Source organism: Octopus sinensis, linkage group LG4 (genome assembly GCF_006345805.1).
Source record: "Octopus sinensis linkage group LG4, ASM634580v1, whole genome shotgun sequence".
Classification (NCBI taxonomy): Eukaryota; Metazoa; Mollusca; class Cephalopoda; order Octopoda; family Octopodidae; genus Octopus; species Octopus sinensis.
This window is the reverse complement of record NC_043000.1, coordinates 112196794-112219106: the sequence shown is the minus strand read 5'-3', so window position 1 is coordinate 112219106 and position 22313 is coordinate 112196794. Positions and strand designations below refer to the sequence as shown.

Sequence of the window (22313 nt, the reverse complement as noted above, 5' to 3'; positions counted from 1 at the left end):
TGACTGCTACTCGTATTAGTCATTAAAAAATCTGAACTCTGAATATAAAACAGCAAAACAAGTAAAGCAGGCAATTCTGCCCAACATTCCAATAATTCTTGTCAAATCAGTCACAAGTTGACAAAAATTATCTCCCTTGTTTGGCTATTAATAAACTTGTCACTGCTCAGAAGAACAGGGAGACATTCCTCGTGTCTTACTGAGTGCGCTGACATAAAAGATGCACTCTTGCTTAAGATGTACACCTACTTTACAGGTATATTCTGTGGAAAAATTCAGTACGCTTTGTCATACACGAATTTAAAGATATTTCAAAGCAAATTTGTAGGGGAAAAATGACTGATTCTCTGCAAGTAAATACAATGCTGTGATAGCATATCATCATCATCATCATCGTTTAACGTCCGTTTTCCTTGCTAGCATGGGTTGGACGAATGACTGAGGGCTAGCGAACCAGATGGCTGCACCAGGCTCTAATCTTGATCTGGCAGAGTTTCTACAGCTGGATGCCCTTCCCAACGCCAACCACTCCAAGAGTGTAATGGGTACTTTTTACGTGCCACCGGCACAGGGGCCAGTCAGGCAGTACTGGCAACGACCTTGCTCGAATCTTTTTACACATGCCACCGGCACAGGTGCCAGTAAGGCGATGCTGGTAACGATCCTGCTCGAATGGTGCCTTTTACATGCCACCGGCATGGAAGCCAGTTAACCACTCTGGCAAAGATCACACTCGGATGGTGCTCTTAGCACCCTACTAGCACGGGGCACAAGTCCCAGTAAGGCGACGCTGGTAATGATCACACTCGAATGGTGCCTTTTACGTGCCACTGGCATGGAAGCCGGTTAGCCGTTCTGGCAACGATCACGCAGTATACTGGAATAAAATAGGTAACTACAATCTTACCAAATGGAAACTACATTATATGAGTACCATATTTAAATTTTATCTTTCTTTCAGATCAACAGTATAGTTGCTTATATTTTGGTCAAGAGAATTGCGATACAGGATGCAATTGGAACCAGGGTGGCACATTTTAGTTATGATTTTATTGTCATTCACTCATTACAAATAGCTGACAGGCAGCTGGAACTTTAACTTTCCTTTCATTTTTCTAGAATGTTCATATAGCCCCTGAGGGTCCCTATAAGATTTCTTGGGGTCCATGCGACAAAGTAGTAAATTGGGTGTCCACAATAGTATTTTAAGGGACCCTGAAAAAAAAATTTTGCTTTGGATGTCTTGCAAGAAACAGCTGGGTTTCTTTCTCATACGTTTTACACACTTCAACCTACACAAGTTGATGTGGGAATAAGAAAATAAGAATTTCAAAAGAAGTTTCCCATAAAACTAATCTTTGAACATTGAATGGCTATGGGGGTCCATCAGAAAATAGTATTTCAAAGGGGTCCATAGATAAAAGAAACGAGTGAGAACTCCAAATACAGATAATAAAAGAAATGTTTCTTAAAACTAAGACACACATCAAGCATGGATTAATGTACGCTGAGAAAGGAGGTGTAAGGAGATGATGTGACCTCCCGATATTACTACCAGTGTACTGTAATGAATATTTCATTAAGTTTGTGCCAACAGATTAGGGTAATTATGACTTGTTTTTAATATTTTATTATTAGTAACAGTTATTGTACCAAACAGACGGATGCTCACCCAGCTCCCTAACCAACAACACTATGGTCTCCCATTCATAATACGGCTGCATTAGATGCAGGGCAATTTTTTCATACATCTAAAAATGAAGAAAGTGCACCTTTAATGCCAGCAAATACAGTACCAGCTTTTATTATATCAACTCTGGCTGGTAAGACAAGTTAATGAAGGAATCTTTATGTTGTCACATGGCCTGCTAGAAATAACTGCCAAATTTCCTCCAAAGTACAGCCTACACTCTTAAAATGACCACCCTGATGGAGAATGTTGCTAGAGAACATTATGTCTGAATAAATGAAGGGATGGCCAGTTGGAATGGCTTGACCATAGGTCTCATGTTTCATGGCTGATCTGGAGTGAAACAACAACATACACATCCATCCCTTAAACAAAAACAAGATGCTTCTACATGATCACTCTTACTGCTAGAAATAAAAACTAAACATGCATTAAATCCTACCTTACTGCCTTAAAAATGGGAGGAAACATTAGATAATGCAATCACCGTTTTTATGATTGTAGGTCTGAACAGATCAGGACTGTCCAGGGGTGGAAAAACAACAAAGACAATTTATGAAAGGGGCAGCTGATATTGAAGAGGATACAATAAGAAGGTTTTTCAAAAGGATGTAATTAGAACAGGATGGAAACTCATTTAAATCTCTCTCTATATAAAACTGAAGTTGTCTGTGTGTGGCAGGTTTGGTAGCCTTCAAACTAACACTATCTCCTCTGAGACCCTGCGGCGCAAGTTGACGAAAATTGAGAGTATGATAGAAGAAGGCTTGCTCTTCCTTCCGTAGAAGAAAAAAATCAAATCGGACCATGTTAACACCAAAAATTATTTACATCAAAAAAGTGCTTTTTTTTTTATGAAAATCCCTATTTTTTACGATTTTTTGACTGCTGTGTCGCAATTTTTTGGTGTATTTCAACCAGAAGAATGTTCACTTAAAGAAGATAAGTTACATAATGCAAAATTTTTACTTTTCAAAAATTCCAATTCTAAAGGGTCAAAAAGAAAACATGCCCGAGCAACGCTGGACTATACTGCTAGTAATAATAATAATACAAATAAGAAGTTGCAGGGATGAGTGAGAAAAGGTGGTTACTTGGTAAGTTCAAGGGTAATAACTCCTTTCGGGTTGACTTCAACTGATTTTCCCCAAAACTTTAATCTGGGATGGATGGATCCGTGAAATTGGAACAGGTCAGATTCTACATGGAATGCACTGATGGGAGGATGATGGCTGACTTGTTCAGAGATCAAACGGAAACCAAGGTCGTTTCTGGAAAATAAAAACAAAAATGTTAATCAAAATAATATAAACAAAAGATAGACTACATGGAATATATACCATCATCATCATCATCACCGTCTTTTAACATCTGTTTTCCATGCTGGCATGGGTTAGGTGGTTTTATAGGAGCTGGCAAGGCTGGAGAGCTGCACCAAGCTCCATTCCTCTGCCTTGGCATAGTTTCTATGGCTGGTTGTCCTTTCTAATGCCAACCACTTTACAGAGTGTACTGGAAGCTTTTTATGTGACATCACCAAGTGACTTTACAAGACAAGCCCCTTCACAGGGCAGAAAGGGAAGGTGGCCGTCTGCCCGGGGATTAGAAGCTAAAGTATGGTAGAGGGAAAGAAATAGGTGTTTTGCTGTAGGAGAGCTACATGGCTATCTCAGTTGGAAAAGACAGAATAAATGGTGAACAAGATGTGTCTACCAAAAGATATAACATACAGGATAAATGTAGTATAGATTCATACACACACACACACACACATGGCTATGTGGTTTAGAAGTCTGCTTTCAGACCATATAGTTTAAGCTTTGTTCCTACTGTGCGAATGCCTGCAATTGTCTTCTACCATGACTGTAGGTTGCCAAATGCCTAGCAAGTGAAATTAAATGCACAGAAACAAGGTTCATATTTATACACAATGTATCATACAACATCATTTTCCTATTTGGTTTGCAAGATTCTTGATATGAATTATTACAGGTATAATGACACACCAAGATGTATACAACATATTGTGTACGTACGTGTGTGTATATATATATATATATATATGTATCATCATCATCATCATTAACGTCCGCTTTCCATGCTCTCATGGGTTGGACTGACTGAGGGCTAGTGGACCAGATGGCTGCACCATGCTCCAATCTTGATCTGGCAGAGTTTCTATAGCTGGATGCCCTTCCTAACGCCAACCACTCCGAGAGCGTAGTGGGTGCTTTTTACATGCTACTGGCATGGGGGCCAGTCAGGCGGTACTGGCAACAACCTCGCTCAAATCTTTTTACACATGCCAACGGCACAGGTGCCAGTAAGGTGACGATGCTGGTAATGATCACGCTCGAATGGTGCCTTTTATGTGCCACCGGCACAGAAGCCAGTTAGCCACTCTGGTAACTATCATGCTTGGATGGTGCTCTTGGCACCCTACTAGCATGGGCACAAGTGCCAGTAAGGTAACATATATATATATATATATATATATATATTAGATAAAATATATCTAGTCATTTCTGCTTTCTGTGTGTATGTGTATTAATTGTAAGATGCACTAAAATAGCACCATATATGAAACTCAACTATAACACTCATATAGGCTACCTTTAAAATAGTATGTTAGTACTTGAGTATATCAATCTATGTGAGTCTCTACACATACACACACTAAATATACAAGTTTTTAAAATCTCTACACAGACCATTTGATTCAAGCAAATCAAGGCTAAACAGCAATAACGACTATAAAACTTCCACCAAAAACCTGAAATTAGTTATATAACAAGGGAAAAAAATTCTATTTGGGTCAACTTTTCTTCTTTGGAACTAACCATGACCACCACCACAACTACAAAAAAAACACCACCACCGCTACTACCAGAATAACAACTACCACTATGACAACTGTCAGTATCACCACAAGAACCAAAACTACTTTCAAAGTAATCAATAAGTTGAAATGTAATAACCAATAATGATGATTAAAGCAGCACTGATGGTTATAACCAAAGTTAAAACAAGGTTGTTAATAATGATTTTTCTATCAATTTAATCCTCTCAAGTCTTGGTGTTAGAAGATGGCAAATATGGCAGTCTTCCATCAATTCAGTCAAACTAACACATCTTCACAGATTATTATTATTATTATTATTATTATTATTGTTGTTGTTGTTATTTTTTCTCTCTTATTTTACACAGAACTCCAACATCCAGGGGAAAATTATTTTTTTAAAAAAAGAAAAATCGAAAACAAAAAAAATCAATGATTTCCTAAAGATAACATTTGCTGTCAAATGGGGAAAGATCAAACGTGAATGAAGTCAAAAGATCAAAGATATATGACAGACAAGATTATTTCATCTTACTTTACCTTTATTTAACATTTAGTACACCTCTCCACCAGAATTATTTCAATAGTAGTAGTAGTAGTGGTGGTAGTAGTAGTAGTAGTAGTAGTAGTAGTGGTGGTGGTGGTGGTGGTGGTAGTAGTAGTAGTAGTAGTAGTAGTAGTAGTAGTAGTAGTAGTAGTAGTAGTAGTAGAACAACAACTCTGCCACAGTGTTTATCAAATGAGAGGGACATTACAAGGACAGTTTGCAAGATGTGATGGAGTTTACACCAAAGGAGGAAGGGAAAATGAGATAAACAGAATATATATAGAAGACAAAATATCTGAACAGATCTATAATAGAGTTGTTCTGATACAAGAGAACCTCCAACCAGGACCAACCAAAGAACTTCACAGATCCAGGAACACCCTGACTACCAACGCCACAAAGCCCTCATCCAACTGTTGTTCTCCACTCTACAGGAACATTCTTAGAGTCCATTCACCCAAACCATTTTTGCTACATTTATCCACCTTTTGAAAAATTTATTCGCTCTCTCACTTTAATTTCCAAATACAACTTAAAAAGGTCAATGAGGGTTTGACTGGTGAAGAAGGTGTCTGTCCTCAACCCTTTCAGCCTCATCCACTACACAACCACTTTTGTCATAGTCACTAGATAAGGGAACACTGCCTGCCCTGCCTCATTAGAGGTGGGTCATGGGACAATCCTCACAATGGACTCAACCAAGAGTCAGAACAACAGCTATACAACATGACTCTCCACAAGTCAGCAATGCTTTTGACACTGCACAAGTTTATGCAGTATGGCTTTGTCCCTCTGCACACATCCTGGTCGTTCCACCTGGCGGCACATCTGTGCCTACAGAGTTCATCTGAGACTGGCAGAAAGCCATCAGCAGCACTGCCAGGCCAAGGATTTCTAGAAGCTATCTAGAGATGAAAGGATGCCGATAAAAGAACTAGGAAGCTGCTCATAATGCACAACATGCATCACTCTGAAAGTAATATCAACATGTTCTACCTCTCAAGAAAAGGGGTTAAACAACATGGTCATATGAGTGAAAAGGTGGCCCTTTTGGAAATAAAAGGGGAAAGAAAGGGAGAGAAATATATGTGTATGTGTGTGTGTATAAATATGTAAACTTCTTGTCCTTCTCTATATATCATCGTCATCATGTTGGTAAAGATAAAATACTTAAAGAAAAAGGGAAAGATATAAGAAAGGGCAACTCAAAGCCAACAAGACTTAAAACTCAGAATAAGAAGAGAGATAACTAAGTAATGCAAACCGTTGACTATTCTACCATTTTTGCAATTTGGCTCTTAAAGGGATTGAATACCACAGAGGAGATGATCCCAAGTTGATAATTGTAACACACGATTCTGTAAACACAGGTTGCAGTGAACTAGATTTGTCAACACCAATTACAGTAAACCAGCGCTCTGAACAGGTCTGGATATTTTCTAGTGGCTGATGGCAGAGAGTGTAGTGTCTCTATGTGTGTATGTGTGTATATATATATATATATATATATATATATATATAGAGAGAGAGAGAGAGAGAAGGTGAGAAAGTAATGGAGATAAACATAGGCTTGATATAAATATATGGCGAACAAAAAGTATAGAATAAAATGAGGAAAATATGTAATTTCTTCACTCGACAGCTGTTTCAGGAAGCCCAGAGTTAAATAATAACAATCATAATCTGTAGATGAATGTGCATAAAATTATGGGTATGTAACCAGTCACATGGAGATGTTATAGTAAGTCTGCCTTCTCTCATCAAATGAAGATTGATGTGTGTGTGTGGGTGAAGAGAGAGAAAAAAGAGATGAAGAGATCTTACCTTTGTAATTCAAAAGTCTCCCCAAGTAGACAGTTGAAAGGTTTTCCTAATCTGTCCCAATTTGATGACATTGAAGACACAGCAAAGGCACACACATACTGCAAGGAAGATTAATAACCATATACATACATATATATATATATAAGCAGTAGAATGCTGGTAGAAGGTTAAATAGGGGGCAAATTAATACACTGGGATAAGCAGGGAGTATGGGAGAAGAAATGGCAAAATATCATATTTGTATATTTCTCAAATAGATTACAGAAAGCCAGAGTGACTTTTAGAAGTGTGTGTGTTTGTGTGTGTGTGTGTGTGTGTGTGTGTGTGTGGGGGGGGGGTTAAGTTGGGAAGAGAAATTAAAAATAGGGGTTATGTATGTTTATGTATGTATGTTTGTTTGTTTGTATGTATGTATTAATATTATTGTACATGTGCTCTGCACTGGCATCATCATTTGTTTGTGTCTTGGAGTAGGTTGATATGTAAAGACTAATGAAATAAAGGGCAACCCTTATTAGAAAGCATGGGTTGGCAATATGTGGGACATCTAGCCATAGAATACAGCCTCATGGAATCTTGTCCAACTCATGTTACCATGGAAGAAGAAACAGCTTGTGAGTGAAGATATCAGAATACATGTGTGATGGTGAAATAGCACCAAATAAATTGATAAGAGAATACAGAAATGGCTAACACCTGAAACTTACAAAAAAATTTTTTTTAAATTAAGAGACAACAAAGGATCGTCTATGTTGTCACTTGACCTTCGAGAAATAACAGCTAAATTTTCTCAAAACTACACCCTACTGCTTTGCAAAAAGGAAGATACGAGACTGTCTGAGTGAACACTATTTTCATCATAGGCATGTTTGAGCCAAACTGACTCAGGGCTAAATCACGACAACAATAGAAGACAAATATTTAGTTATTTGGAGAAATTTGGGTTCCATCCAAGCAAGAACAGATCAGAGGTGACCCTCACCAGACTAAAAATAGCCTTTCTCAATAACATATAATTCTCTGACTATCAATACCATCTTCAGAGAATATATTCACAAAGTATATATAGTTACACTGAATTTTAATTGATTCAGGCCACCTCCACCACCATCAGCATCACATGTCATATCTTTGGATCCAAGCATGAACCCCAAGCTGGTTGAACTATGTCTAAATAACAAACCGTCACTGACCTTATCCATTACATCCAATGCTATGTGGTGTGGATTTAGGCTTTTAACCTTAGTTGTCATCAATCCTCGTGGAATGATCAGAAAACACTGACAAGGAAATAAAGGGTTGTGTGTGTGTGTGTGTTTATCGTCATCATTTAATGTCTGCTTTCCATGCTGGCATGGGTAGTTTATGTCTGTGCACGTATGCACACATATAGTCCTGGTGCAGCCTCCTGGCTTGCCAGTCCACAGTCAAACCCATGCCAGCATGGAAAGCAGATGTTAAACGATGATGATACACACACGCTTGCTTTACAACAACGTGGTTTTGGGTTCAATCTCATTGTGCAGTACCTTGAGCAGGTGCCTTTTACTATAGCCGCAGGCTGACCAATGCATGGTGAATGAATTTGATAGAAGGAAACTGCATGGAAGCCTGCCATACATATGTACACACACGAACACATGTATATACACTGTGCTTCTCTATGTCAACATTTGTCCACTCTTTCACTGCTTGTTTAAGTCCCCATTATTTAGCGAAAGAGTTTGATAGAATAAGTACCAGACTGAAAAACTTAATACTAATTAGCGTGTTTAACAAATACATTATGTGTGTGTGTGTATTAATAGTTGTCGCCAAGCTAATATGACAGTCCAGAAATATAGGACGAATGCTGCCATTGATTAGCTCCAAGAGGCCATCGCCTCTAGCTAGCTATGTGACACATAAATCTGTGTCCATTATAACCTTCAAACAGGGGAGGTCAGCCGCTTCCCCTTGCTGGTCAGGCATCTGCAGACATGTTTCAGGGTATTTGCCCTTTATCAATGCAGAGCAGCCGAACCCAGCAGGCATTGCTACTAACCGTCTGTTTGAAGGATTATTTACCTAAATTCAGGGGAATACATCCGCTGGTTTTCAAAAATAGAAATATTAAAATTTTTAAGTCTCTCTAAAGGAGACTACAGCAGTGGAACTAGATATAAATAGTTATTGCCAAGCTAATATGGCAGTCCAGAAAAATAGGATGAATGCTGCCGTTGATTAGTTCCAAGAGGCCATCGCCTTTAGCTATGTGACATACGAACCTGTGTCCATTATAACCTTCAAACGGGGGAGGTCAGCCACTTCTTGCTGGTCAGGCATCTGCAGACTAGTTTCAGGGTATTTCAGGGATCGAGCAGAGCCATCTACCTGAAGGGATTTGTGGTTTGTCTGCCTGCCTACTTATTAGGACTTTGGTTTTAGCTAGGTTGACTCAAAGGCCCTTCGATTCTCATCCTTGTTTCCACACCTGAAACTTCTCTAGTTCTGATAGTGAGTCAGCAATTAGAACAAGGTCATCAGTATACAGAAGCTCCCAGGGGCATCCTGTTTTGAATTCCTCTGTTATTGCTTGGAGGACTATGATAAATAGGAGGGGACTGAGGACTGAACCTTGAAGGACCCCTACCTCTACCCAGAATTCTTCATTGTACTCGTTGCCAACCCTCATCTTACTGACAGCGCCTCTGTATATGGTTCACACATCTCTAACTAACCATTCTTCTATCCCTAGTTTCCTCATTGACCACTAGATAAGGGATTAGGGGACCCTGTCAAAGGCTTTCTCCATGTCAATATATATATACATACACACACACACACATCTATATAAACATATATGTACATGTGTGTGTATGTATACATATATATGTGCGTGTAGCCCCCTCCACATAAGCACACATGAATTTATAGTACTAAAAGTTACAATACTGCAGTAACTATTATCAACACAAGAGCCGTCCCCTGCCCTCTTAAGAATTGTGTTGATCATGTGACTATAAGTTTCAACTGCAATGACAACAACATGAATACTGCAACAGCTGGAGAAGGAGAAAGGAGGCTGGGGTGACATCGACAATGAACAGCAGTATAGCTGTATTATCAGAGGACAGACCAAAGTGTTAAATATGTAGAAGCAGGAAGACTTGGGGTAACGACACAAAACGACTATGGCATAATTTATAGCTGAATAAATACTCAAAATGTTGTGTTAATATTTTAGTAGACATGATGCCTACTTCTTAAGATTGCATGGAATTAAATGCCGTCTATGAGAAATATTCAGTCACAGAACAGGGGATAGTGATTGTGTATATAGAGAGAGTGTATAGTTGTAGATGTAAAGAATATAGTTTTGTATGTGTGTGTAGAGAGAGAGAGGATGAGAGAAAACCAGGATGTAGTACTTGGCCTTCACCAGCCAGCCAGCCAGCCAACCAGCTATCGTCAACCACACCAAGCAGTTCTCATTGTTTACCAATGTCCTCTCTAGGCTGACACATGTTCAAATGGGGTTCTTTGTTCTACATTTACCACATCCCACCTACACACTCTTTCGGTGATTTCTTTAAAACACTAAGAAAGGTGACAGACATTCCACAGCTAAAAAGTATGCTGTCACCTGACCTGTTAAAAACTGTAGCTAAACCTCCTCAAAGTAGCACCTGTCTTGAATAAAGGACACATTGGACAGTGTAATGCTTTATATACAAAAGACAAGATGGTCATGGTTGGAACCCCTTTGGCTATATAGATCTGCTGACCTAATGCTAAACAAGATTAACCCTCAGAATCAAAGACATGGCAGAGGCATTAATCTATTGGATCAAAGATGAGCAACAGTTACTCAAAGCAGATTAGTTCTAAATGTAGTAAATTTGGATAAAAGACAAGATGGTCATTACTGGAATGTCTTTGACTACAAGTCTGATAGATGTCCTCTAGCCTCTAAGCCCCAGGCATGCTGTCTCTTCTCTCAATCGCTTCTATCATTACTATAATGGTCTCTGTTCCTCCTAGCTGAATGGTCTTGTACATCTTCCACTCAGGCATTCCTAACCAATTTATCTCCTCCCTGCCCCATCCCCTTTGTAATGTCCAACCCCTTAAAACCCCTGCTCTCACTACTATTTCCAGGTCTTCTGCCTCACAACACCATTCCTCTGGAATTCCCTCACAGCTCATGATTTCCAGAAAGGTGTTGACATGAATAGATGGAAAATTCACCGTAAACATTTTTACCATGGAGAAATTTTGCCATAAAGGGGGAACACAAAGAGAAATCATTTTAAAGAAATTCCCTGATGGGTAAGTTCAGTGGTTTCCAAACTTTCTCAGGCTACCACCCTCTTGGTTCTAAGGCCACATTATTAATGCCCCCCCCCACCACCACTCACCATCACAGACATACACCATTATTTTGCAGAAAATTCAAAATAGTATTTCATAAATAAAACATAACCTAATTAACCCTTTATTTATTTATTATTATTTTTTAACATCTACTGCCCTGTTTTGGTCATCCCATTATTGCCTCATTTTTCTTCAAGCCCCCATGATCTTTCCACCGTCCCCAGGGGAGCGGTACTGCCCACTTTGGAAACCACTGGGTTAGTTGATGAAGTTGCCATTTTAAAAAACAGCTAATTTTTTGTTTTGTTTTTGCAATTTATTTATTTTTTATGACTGCAACTACAACTGCATTACCAACAACTGAAATTAATCAAACACCTCAGTTGGTGTGTTCAATTATTCATTTACTAATTTTCAAAAAAGTCACTGACCGATGATCACACACACACACACAGTCACATACTCTCTCTCTCACACACAATAAGAAGAGGCGATTATCACAAGCCCACCCACTTACTAGAGCTCTTAGCCGACTGAATTAAACCTCAACTCCACCCCATCCCCAGCATATGACAGGTAGTATTTTATCAGCTTCAAATAAAGTGGAAAGACTACTCCAGCACACCCTGCCAACTTAATAGAATTCTACACCCATTTATCCCCTCCCAGCTGAGTAGCAGAGATCTTTGATGGAGAAATTGAGCATTTTTTTTGTTGTTGTTACAGTTTAGCCCCAGGTCAGCTCATATCAAGCAAACTAAGAATCAAAATGCCTATAATTATTCCAGCTGTAAATCATTTCATTGTTTTTATTATTATTATTATATTTTTTTTTATGTTAGGTTCAGGGCATTCAAGACCACATTATCTATTGTGTCCCCCTTTTCTAAGATGATAGCAAGGGATTTTAGGGAGATCTAGTTGCTATTTCTAGCAGGTTGCATGAACTTTAATCAGTCTCCCTCATTGACTTCTTTGTGAGGAGGATTTATGGTTATTATTACAAGACATGGAACCTAGCATTGCAGGAGACACAAACTGAGGAAGACCTCACTTTGGCCATGAATGATCATGGGATTGCACCAAGAGAGTTACCCACTGAGGCTCAAGTCCAGGCAAGGTTGCTTGTGGAAGACCAGCAGCTGCCCATGCAAACCAACCTCCCCTCTCTACACCACTGATGTTATCCAAGGGAAAGGCAAAGGGGCTGATGCAGCTTGGCACAAGTGATGTCACAACCCATTTCTACAACTGAGTGAATTGGAGCAATGTGAAATAAAGTGTCTTGATCAAGAACACAACAGCCCGGACAGGGAATCAAACTCACTACCTAACAACTGTGAGCCCAATGCTCTAACCACTGAGCCATGTGCCATCACAGAGAGAGAGAGAGAGAGAGAGAGAGAGAGAGAGATTAAGGCCAGTATAAACAGTACCACTCCTAGCAGCCCACTCAATGGTCCAATTTCTCAAGTTCCCATCTGTTGAACCATTGGTATTTTGTACAACATTCCTTCCATGCCCCACCCTCAAACAAAGGTGGTGGAGTGCTTGAACCACTAGTGTCCCAAATTACGTACATACCTGGGTATACTTAGTTTTATATTTTAATCCTGCTGGCGTGCTGACTCCTCATTCATCCGACTAAGATTACTGTCATAAACACTAGCCATATTCTGGGTTAATACTATCAACCTTGGAACTCCCCAGACAAAACCTGTGGCTTTCAGCTAATGTTGATGCTTTATGTAGGCCATGAGGACAGGTGAATGTTTTGGCCAGGGTCCACACTGTGAAGACAGATGGACAAATATCTGGCTACTATGGAAACAGGTTATGGGGGAGAGGAGATTTCTGATGCTTTGAGCAAAGCCCAGTCACGAATAGCTGGAATATTATGAACGAATTTATCTATGCCACCATTTAACATCTGTTTTTCACACTAGCATGGGTTGAATAGTTCTACAAGAGATGGTGAGCCAGAGGACTGTACCAAGTGCCAATGTTTCCTTTGGCATGGCTTCTATGGTTGGGCGATCTTCCTTTCATAACCACTTTATAGTGCGCAAAGGCTGTTTTTTTTTCTTCTTTTTATGTGGCACAGACACCAGAAAGGAATTCCAAAGGGATACAGTGACGAGGAGGAAATACTGGGTGAAGTGTTTAACGAGAGATCTGTGATGTGAGGAAGAGAAATGCATGGGCCAACTAGAGGGTGCTTTTGTAGCTAGATAACTGAAAGGGAAGAAAACCTACACCTGTGGGTCTGTGGGTTGTACTGTGTTAATAGCCATCTTAAAGGGGTCCAGGAGATGCTTTGTGTTTGAGTGTGTGAGTACTAGAAACATTGTTCTGAATATGTATGTGTAAGACTCAATTATGTGAGTAATACTTCAACATGGGTCTCACATGAGAGCTTGATTAGGATTGTATGTGTGTGTGTAATGAACTTGTATAAATTGCTCAGGTACACTACCATTCACCATAAAAAATAGCAGGAATGGCTGTGTGGTAAGTAGCTTGCTTATCAACCACATGGTTCCAGGTTCAGTCCCATTGCGTGGCACCTTGGGCGTGTGTCTTGTACTATAGCTTCGGGTCAACAAAAGCCTTGCAAGTGGATTTGGTAGACGAAAACTGAAAGAAGCCCGTCGTATATATGTATATATATATATGTGTGTGTATATGTGTGTGTGTGTTTGTGTGTTTGTGTGTCTGTGTTAGTCCCCCCAACATTACAACCGATGCTGGTGTGTTTATGTCCCCGTAACTTAGCGGTTCAGCAAAAGGGACCAATAGAATAAGTACTAGGTTTACAAAGAATAAGTCCCGGGGTCGATTTGCTTGACTAAAGGCTGTGCTCCAGCATGGCCGCAGTCAAATGACTGAAACAAGTAAAAGAGTAACTGCCTGCGATTTGAAGAGAAACTTGACTGCTATTTCTTGTTGGGTTGAGCAACCACTTAATTGCAGGGCTATGGTACTCTTCACTAATAGGAGCAACACACACACACTGTATTTGATAGTATACAAAAAAAAGTGTTTCAAAAAAATCCCCCCACTTCACCCCCCTCCATATCCTATATGGAAAATAAGGTTTATATTAAATGCTTTAATGCACTATAAAGCCCCCCCTCCCCGAATATGTGCTGCTGAAATTGGGGTGCGTCTGACATGGCTGTACGTCTTTGATGCCTTCAAATAGAATGCTGAGTGGGGGAGTTACACCATAAGAAATAACTCAAATGTTGCAGCATTGCGAAGACTGATTTCTTTTGTAATTAAGATATATATATATATGTAAGTATGTATATATATACATACACATATATATAGAAAGAGTGACTGTGTCTTTGTTGCTGTAAGAGGAGACACAACTGTCAACTTTGTGTTGTTGAAAGAGACAATGCTGCTTGTTAACACTACTTTCTCCCACCCACCCACCCACCCACCGTTTACTTTTCTCCTTACAATAGTGTGAATCTGTGTGTGTGTGTGTGTGTGTGTGTGTGTGTGCGCGCATGTTGGCAAGAAACCAAGCTAATACATTTGTCATTTCCCAAGAACTTAACCTAATTAAAACAAATGAATTAGGAAATAAAAAATAAATGAACGAAATGAGTACACACACACACACACACACAAGTAGAGTTGTCAGTTTGCAGCATTTGTTTTATTATTTCTTCCAAAATTTTATTTATGTTTTGTTGGGTTGGGTTTTATTTGTGTGTGTGTAGGAGTAAAAGTTTGTATGTGGGTTGTGGATGTGCTTAGAGAAAGTGTGTGTGTGTGTGTGTGATTTTGTGCAGTTGCATGTGTGAGAATGGTTGGGTTATAAAAGTCTGGTTGGTTCAGGGGGGATTTGTTGGTGAAAGAGGATGGCTGGTTTATAAAGAACACTTTTTAACAGAGAATAATTAGGTGAAAGAGAACAGTTGGTTCTGGAGAATGGTTTGGCATATAGAGAATGGTAGGTTTGTAAAGAATATTTTACAAAGAATAATTAGATGAAAGAGAGCAGTTGATTATAGAGAATGGTTGGTTCATCGAAGCTTGTATTGAAATATCTAAACACCTATTTGATTTATGACTGTCGTTAGAATATTGACATAATCTCTCTCTCTCTCTCTCTCTATATATATATATATATATATATATATATAGAGAGAGAGAGAGAGAGAGAGAGAGAGAGAGAGAGATATATATATATATAAAGCTGAAGTTGTCTGTGTATGGCAGGTTTGGTAGCCTTCAACTAACACTATCTCCTCCGAGACCCTGCGGCGCAATTTGACCAAAATTGAGAGTATGATAGAAGAAGGCTTGCTCTTCCTTACATAGAAGAAAAAATTCAAATCGGACCATGTTAACACCAAAAATTATTTACATCAAAAAGGTGCTTTTTTTCTATGAAAATCCCTATTTTTTACGATTTTTTTACTGCTGTGTCGCCATTTTGCAGTGTATTTCAACCAGAAAAATGTTCACTTAAAAAGAATAACAAGCTACATAATGCAAAATTTTTACTTTTCAAAAATTCCAATTCTAAAGGGTCAAAACAAACCCGAGCAACGCCGGGCGATACTGCTAGTTTTAGAGACAATCACAATGGTTAATAAACGGTCATATGAGTCATGCCAGGTACCATAATACCTGCCTGCTATGAGATTTAGTTTTATCGGATCTGTTACTGCAACTGCAATGACTTTTAGTGCTTAGTTATACCAATTCTTTTAAAATAATATCAAATTGTACAAGAACAACCCTCACACACACACAAGTGCCTGTGCATTTGCCAAAGTACTAATAGTTTGTAAATTTATAACTGAAGCTCTATTGATCCAGCTATTCTGTTGTGTATAGGTATCATAAGGAGGCGCTATAGAGATGTTGAGTGTGTCACTGGCAAATCAAACGACAATCACAATTTGCTGAATTCTTTGAACGTCATCGGAATAGCAGAGGAGTGAAAGGTTCCTGTTACATTATATCTGTCAGAAGTAATTTTCAGTCTCACTGCCTCAGTTTATCTAGCTGTAAATAGGTACCATAGAGATGTACAAGATAGTATTGAGAACAAGAAATGATACATCATGAGTATTCCAATTAACCTGAATTTTTGAAGCTGTAATATCAATTAATTTACTCCTTTTCATCCTCACATTTTACAGTCAGGTTTTTCTATGATTTTAAAAAAGTCATCCACATGGTGCCATGTAAAGTACAGAGTACACACTGTAAAGTGGTTGGCATTAGGAAGGACATCCAGCTGTAGAAACCTTGCCAAAACAGACTATGGTACCTGGTGCAGCTCTCCAGCCTCGCCAGCTCCTGCCAAACTGTCCGACCCATACCAGCATGGAAAATGGATGTTAAATGATGATTATGATGATGATGAGGACTTTTATTATTAGTTTCAAATTGTGGTACAAGGCCAGCAATTTTGGGAGATGGAGCAACTCAAATTCAATTACATCAACCCCAGGGCTGAAAAGAAGAAAGGCAAGGGATTTGAACTCAGAATGTCATGATGGGCAAAATGTCACAAATGATTCTACCAGCTCACTATTATCATTATTATTATTAAGGTAGTGAGCTGGCAGAATCATTAGCAAGTCAGGCAAAATGCTTAGTGATATTTCATCTGCTGCTACATTCTGAGTTCAAATTCCCCTTTCGGGGGTCGATAAAATTACACACTGGGGGGGGTCAATGTAATTGACTTAATCCCTTCCCCCAAATTTGAGGCCTTGTGCTTCCAGTAGAAAGGATTGCTATTATTATTATAATTATGGTGGCAAGCTGGTAGAATTGTTAGCACACCAGGCAGAATACTTGGTGGTATTTTGTCTGTCTTTACTTTCTGAGTTCATAGTCCGCCAAGGTTGACTTTGCTTTTCATCCTTGGGGGGGGGGGGGGGTCGATCAAAAAAGTAACAGTTGAGTACTAGGGTCAATATAATTGACAATCCCCTCCCTCAATTTCAAGCCTTGTACCTCTAGTAGAAAAAAATTATTATTATTAAGGCTGCTAGCTGACAATCATCAGCACACGACAAAAAGCTTGGCAGCAAGTACTGCCAAGGTGGACTTAGCCTATCGTCCTTTCCTGGTTGATAAGATATTAAGTACCAGTTGAGTAATGGGGTCGATGTAACTGGCTGTCCCCTTCCTTGTCTTCACTGCTGCCATGGACCAACATTCTATCCAAGGGGAACATTGTGATCTTGGTCACTTATTCACCATGAGACTGAGTAACTGGCCTTCTGAGTCCTACAGCTCAAGAAAAATGCTTAAAAACCCATATGGAATAAGTGAAGTTTTAGATGGTTGTGAGAAATATGCTACATGTGAGATGTGGTGGGAGGAGAGAAATGAGGAAGGATTTGTTGCGGGGTGTAATGTTATCTTACAACTTCGGTGCAAGAATGGGAGGGGATTGAACCCAAAACAATGCAGCTTTGAAGTGAACTTGAAGGTATGTGGCTTAGTGGTTAGGATATTTAGCCCATCACCATAAGGTTGTAAGTTCAATACCCGGCAGCATTTTGCATCCATGACTAGGTTGCTTTTATTTCACATTGCTCCAGTCAACTCAGCTGGCAAAAATGAATAGTACCTCTATTTCAAAAGGGCCAGCTTTGTCGTTTTCTGTGCCACACTGAATCCCTGAGAAATATGTTAAGGGTGCATGTGTCTGTGGAGTACTCAACCACTAGCACGTTATTTTCACAAGCAGGGTGTTCCATTGGTCAGATCGACTGGAACCCTGGTGGTCATAATATGACAAAGTGCCAGTTTTTTGTTTTCTTTAACCACACAGCCTCACCTGAGCCCCATAAACTGTGAAAGTAAAGGTGACATTTTCCCCATCAATACCTACCTGCATGCGTTCGACGGGATCTGTTGCAGTTCCTGCCTTCTCTAGCAGATATGCATATTCCATATGTTCTGCCATACGTTGCAACAAGCTTAGAGGTTCATTAAAGATAACAGGCATTGTCATTTTGGAGAGTTCCTGAAAAACATAAAGGAAAAAAAAAGGAAGAGGCATGAGACACTGGATTAAATTTCACACTGATTAATCATGCTTATAAAAAAATAATAATGAAATTATTGTATACAATGCTCAGGTGCACCACAACTTGTCAAAAGTGCGTATAAAGCATATGCAGTAATTTACAAATGCCTGGAAAGTGAACAGTGAATGAGTCAGATACATGCTTGTGTGTGTATGGAGGGGAGAAAATCAGGTGTAGTGTTGGCGAATTTCAGGAAGCATGGAAGTTTTGAAGGATGCAGTGCTCCGACAACTAACAACTGATGCCGGCAGTTTGTTCCATGCTTCAGCAACTCTTAGCGTGAAAAAATGTTATTTCTTTGTTGCACAGAAATCATCTTAAGAAGTTGTTTATGTCAAAGTGCAATATTCTTCATACACCAGAATATGAAATAACTTAAAAACACCACCACTCTCTGAGGAAGAATGAGGAAGACTTTTCACTATAGCAGCCTGAACCAGTGACCTTAATATTCTTTGTGTTCACATAGGCGCAGGTGTGGCCGTGTGGTAAGAAGCTTGCTTCCCAACCACATGGTTTAGTCCTGCTGTGTCCTTGGGCTGATCAAAACCTTGTGAGTGGATTTGGAAGACGGAAACTGAAAGAAGTCTGTCGCATATATATGTATATATGCATGTGTGTGTTTGTCCCCCCCACACCACCACCATCACTTGACAACTGATGTTGGTGTGTTTATGTCCCTGCTGTAACTTAGAGGTCCAGCAAAGAGACCAATAGGACAAGTACCGGGCTTCCAAAGAATAAGTCCAAGGGTCAATTTCTTTGACAAAAAGGCAGTGCTCCAGCATGGCCACAATCAAAATGACTGAAACAGGTAAAAAAAAAAAATAATAAAAGAACAGACTGTAACACTTCCAGATTTTTCTTATTTTTTAATACCAAACCAGTTAATGCGAAATTTTCTATCCATGATGCCTACATTGAAATGCAAATGAAAATTTGTCTGTGATCCAGTAAAAAAAAAAGTGAAGACATAAAACATCTCAGTCGTAAAAGCAGAATGTCACCCACTCCAATATTTGAGAGCAAATGAAATGACAACCTGTGTGATGCTTTATTCCAGGCCATTGACACCCAGCTCATTCCTGCCAACCATTTTAAAGACTAACAAGTTTCTCTTCTGAATTCGGCCGTAATTGGCAGGGACCGATGCAGCAGTAGAAACCAAAATCTTAAAAGGAATTGATTTATAATTATCACATAAAAGCAATCATCGAGGGTAAAAAAAACCCAAAAAACACAATTATTGTTGATGTTGATGTTGGCAGATTCGTTAGGATGTTGGAAATATACCTTGCAGTATTCGTTCCAACTCTTTATATTCTCCGTTCAACACTGCCTTTCATCCTTTCACATTTGATAAAAGCATAATTTAAGTGCTAGGTTGATGATATTGACTAACCCCTTCTCCTCAAGGCTGCTGTCTCCCACTCTCTCTCTCCTCCTCCTCCTGCACTTCCCTCAGGTCGGGTAACCATGTCTCTCCTTTACAGTAGCGCACCTGTTTCAGTTTTCATTCCTGATCCCCCACCCTCTCTCTCCGGTCGGGTAACCTTGTACTTCCTCTACAGGAAAAAAACCTATTTCTGTCTCCATTATTATTATTTCATTTACGTACAACAGATTAGACTGTTGGACAAAATTCCTAACATCAGGCTACAACCGTCTTCACTATCCTAATTATCTCAATACTGTACTAAGCTAGGCTTTATGCCTATTTCCATAATCCATCTGTTCAAATCTTTAGTTTATTATTATTATTATTATTCTTGTTTTGAAAGCAGATGGACGTGTCTCCTGAAGCTCCGTAAGTTGTTGGCCAATTTCACTGGAAAATTTGTTAAAACTATTAATTAATATTTTTGCATATTTGTGTAGCCAAGCCGACTAGTTTCTTGCGGAGCTAGTCAGTTAGGTGGAATTTTCCCCTTTCAGGTGCAAAATTTTTGCTTGAAACTCTGAATTTTTACTTTATAACTTGTAATTTTTGCCAAAACGTCTTTGAAGAGAACAGTAAGCTGTTCCCTTCCTTGTGCACCACACCCTCTGAAGATGGATAACAAGACAAGTCAGATGTCAAATGTCAATTCAACTTGCCCATTTTGCGCTTTAAAAGGCAAAGAAGATAATGTGCCGCGCTACTGAAGTAAATAGAAGCTGTTCCTTCAACTGCCTTTCGGACCTGCATTTCATAGCTCTCACCACCACTGTTGCTCCTGCACCGGAGAAGGAGGGAGAGAAAAACATAAACACGTTTAACAAAGAATCCAGCACCAGTAGCACCACCAAGACCAACAACAAAAGCCATTGTAACCGGTTTCGCTTCCGCAGCAAAGCAAAGCTCGGAGGAAATCAATGTTACAATGGACGATATTAAAACTGCAAAAGAGTTGTTAAGGAAGGATGGACACAATGTCTTCCTTAACACTCCACAGACACTAATAAACGAGACAAACAGAAGAACAATAATAATTTTCAACATTAAACACAAGAAGATGGAAAGTGCATCTCCACAGCAGTTGGAGATAGCACTGAAGCCCATATGGGGCAAAAAATCTTTTGTAACAAAAGGGAAGCGGTTTGGAACTATAAAAGTTTGCTTCCCAACTGAAGAAGATGCAAGGCAGCATTCAAAGACAACCCTGAAAACTGAAGATTTGCTGCTTGTGCTGACATACCTTGGTCGGTGCATAACGAAAATCAAAACTGACCAAGTGCCACCCAAGCTTAACATATGCTGGTGCCATCCAAGAATTTGGACCTGGAGATCTCCATTTCTAGTGACTTCGAGGGCCACCTCCCAGTGGTGTTAGGCGTCAACGAAGAGCCCTCAACTACAACAAGACAACCAAAGTTTCTTTTCTTTTCCCCAAGGTCTGGGGTTTCTCGCCCCTAAGCCCTAAACCATCACCTAATCAACCTTACCCATCTTGTTGCTTAACAACAACAACAACATATGCTGGCTAGTGGCAGCTGTCGTCTATGACATAGAAGACACTGCCACTATTTTCGAAGCGCATAAGTTGCACAGCCAGAACTGGTCGGGTATGGGAATGCAGCTTCTCGTGCAGATCAACCGACAAACCATAGATTCCATACCCGACTCTATAAATTTGCCGGACGGCACCAGAGTGCACGTTGTTGTAGAGGGGCGAAGGGTAAAGTGCTACCTCTGAAGCAGCAAAAAACATTTAAAAGTGGATTGCCCCATTTACAAGGAAAGAATGGAGGCAGAGAAAAAGAAGAAGTCATAGCAACAACAACAACAACCACAGGAGATGCAGCAGAAGCAAAAGCCAAAAGCTTCCGCACCACCAACACCACCTCCAACCATCACCACCACCACCAACAGCAACATCAATTTCAACAGAGATTACACCACCAACAACAACATCAGATAAAACTATATTTCAAAAAAAAAAAAATAGTGCGAATACTGATAGTGAGAAAGGGGAGTGGCACACAGTGCCACTGAAAAAGAAGAGAAAAAAGAAACATAAAGAAACAACTGACAAACTGGGGAGGCACGAGAAAGTAGAACTTCCCACCAACAACAACAGCAGCAACAACATGCACTTACAACAATTAGCAACACCTTCTTCACCACTACCACCGCACACACTAACACACACAGACACCACCACCACCAATACCAACGTTACAGCAATAAACACGACAAATGAACACCTAGTGACATACTTGAAAAACAATACAGACATGAAAATTTCAGATTTTGTCAGACCCACACACAACACACCACCACCACCACCACACATACTCACACTGAAAATTTCCCAAAACAGCTATGACAAAATCAAAACCAAATTTCCAGAAGATGTTGGGTCACTAGGGAAAAGTTTCTCCATAAAACTCTTAAGAAATCTGGTGGAAATACCCACACAGAAGCATAAGGGAGCCACTCCACCTGTCAACAGCTGTAAGTAGAGCTATTTCTCTTGTATAAATACTTTTTTT

General features: G+C 39.6%; 1 protein-coding gene and 1 long non-coding RNA gene across 4 annotated transcripts in view; one reads left to right on the top strand and one right to left on the bottom strand.

Annotated features, from left to right (window-relative positions):
• The window catches only part of LOC115210359 (oxysterol-binding protein-related protein 1), a 280667-nt gene that overhangs the window by 21104 nt on the left and 237250 nt on the right, over positions 1-22313 (bottom strand). For all 3 annotated transcript variants that reach the window (XM_029778918.2, XM_029778916.2, XM_029778917.2), the window contains exons 18-20: positions 18140-18274; positions 6901-6998; positions 2785-2961 (exon numbers count right to left, since the gene is read on the bottom strand). In XM_029778918.2, coding sequence (XP_029634778.1) covers positions 2785-2961; positions 6901-6998; positions 18140-18274 — 410 coding nt within the window. The remainder of the gene's footprint in view (positions 1-2784; positions 2962-6900; positions 6999-18139; positions 18275-22313) is intronic.
• LOC118763079 lies at positions 4831-20328 on the top strand. The gene is made up of 2 exons (XR_004998832.1): positions 4831-4863; positions 20086-20328. It is a non-coding gene; the product is annotated as an uncharacterized LOC118763079 (long non-coding RNA).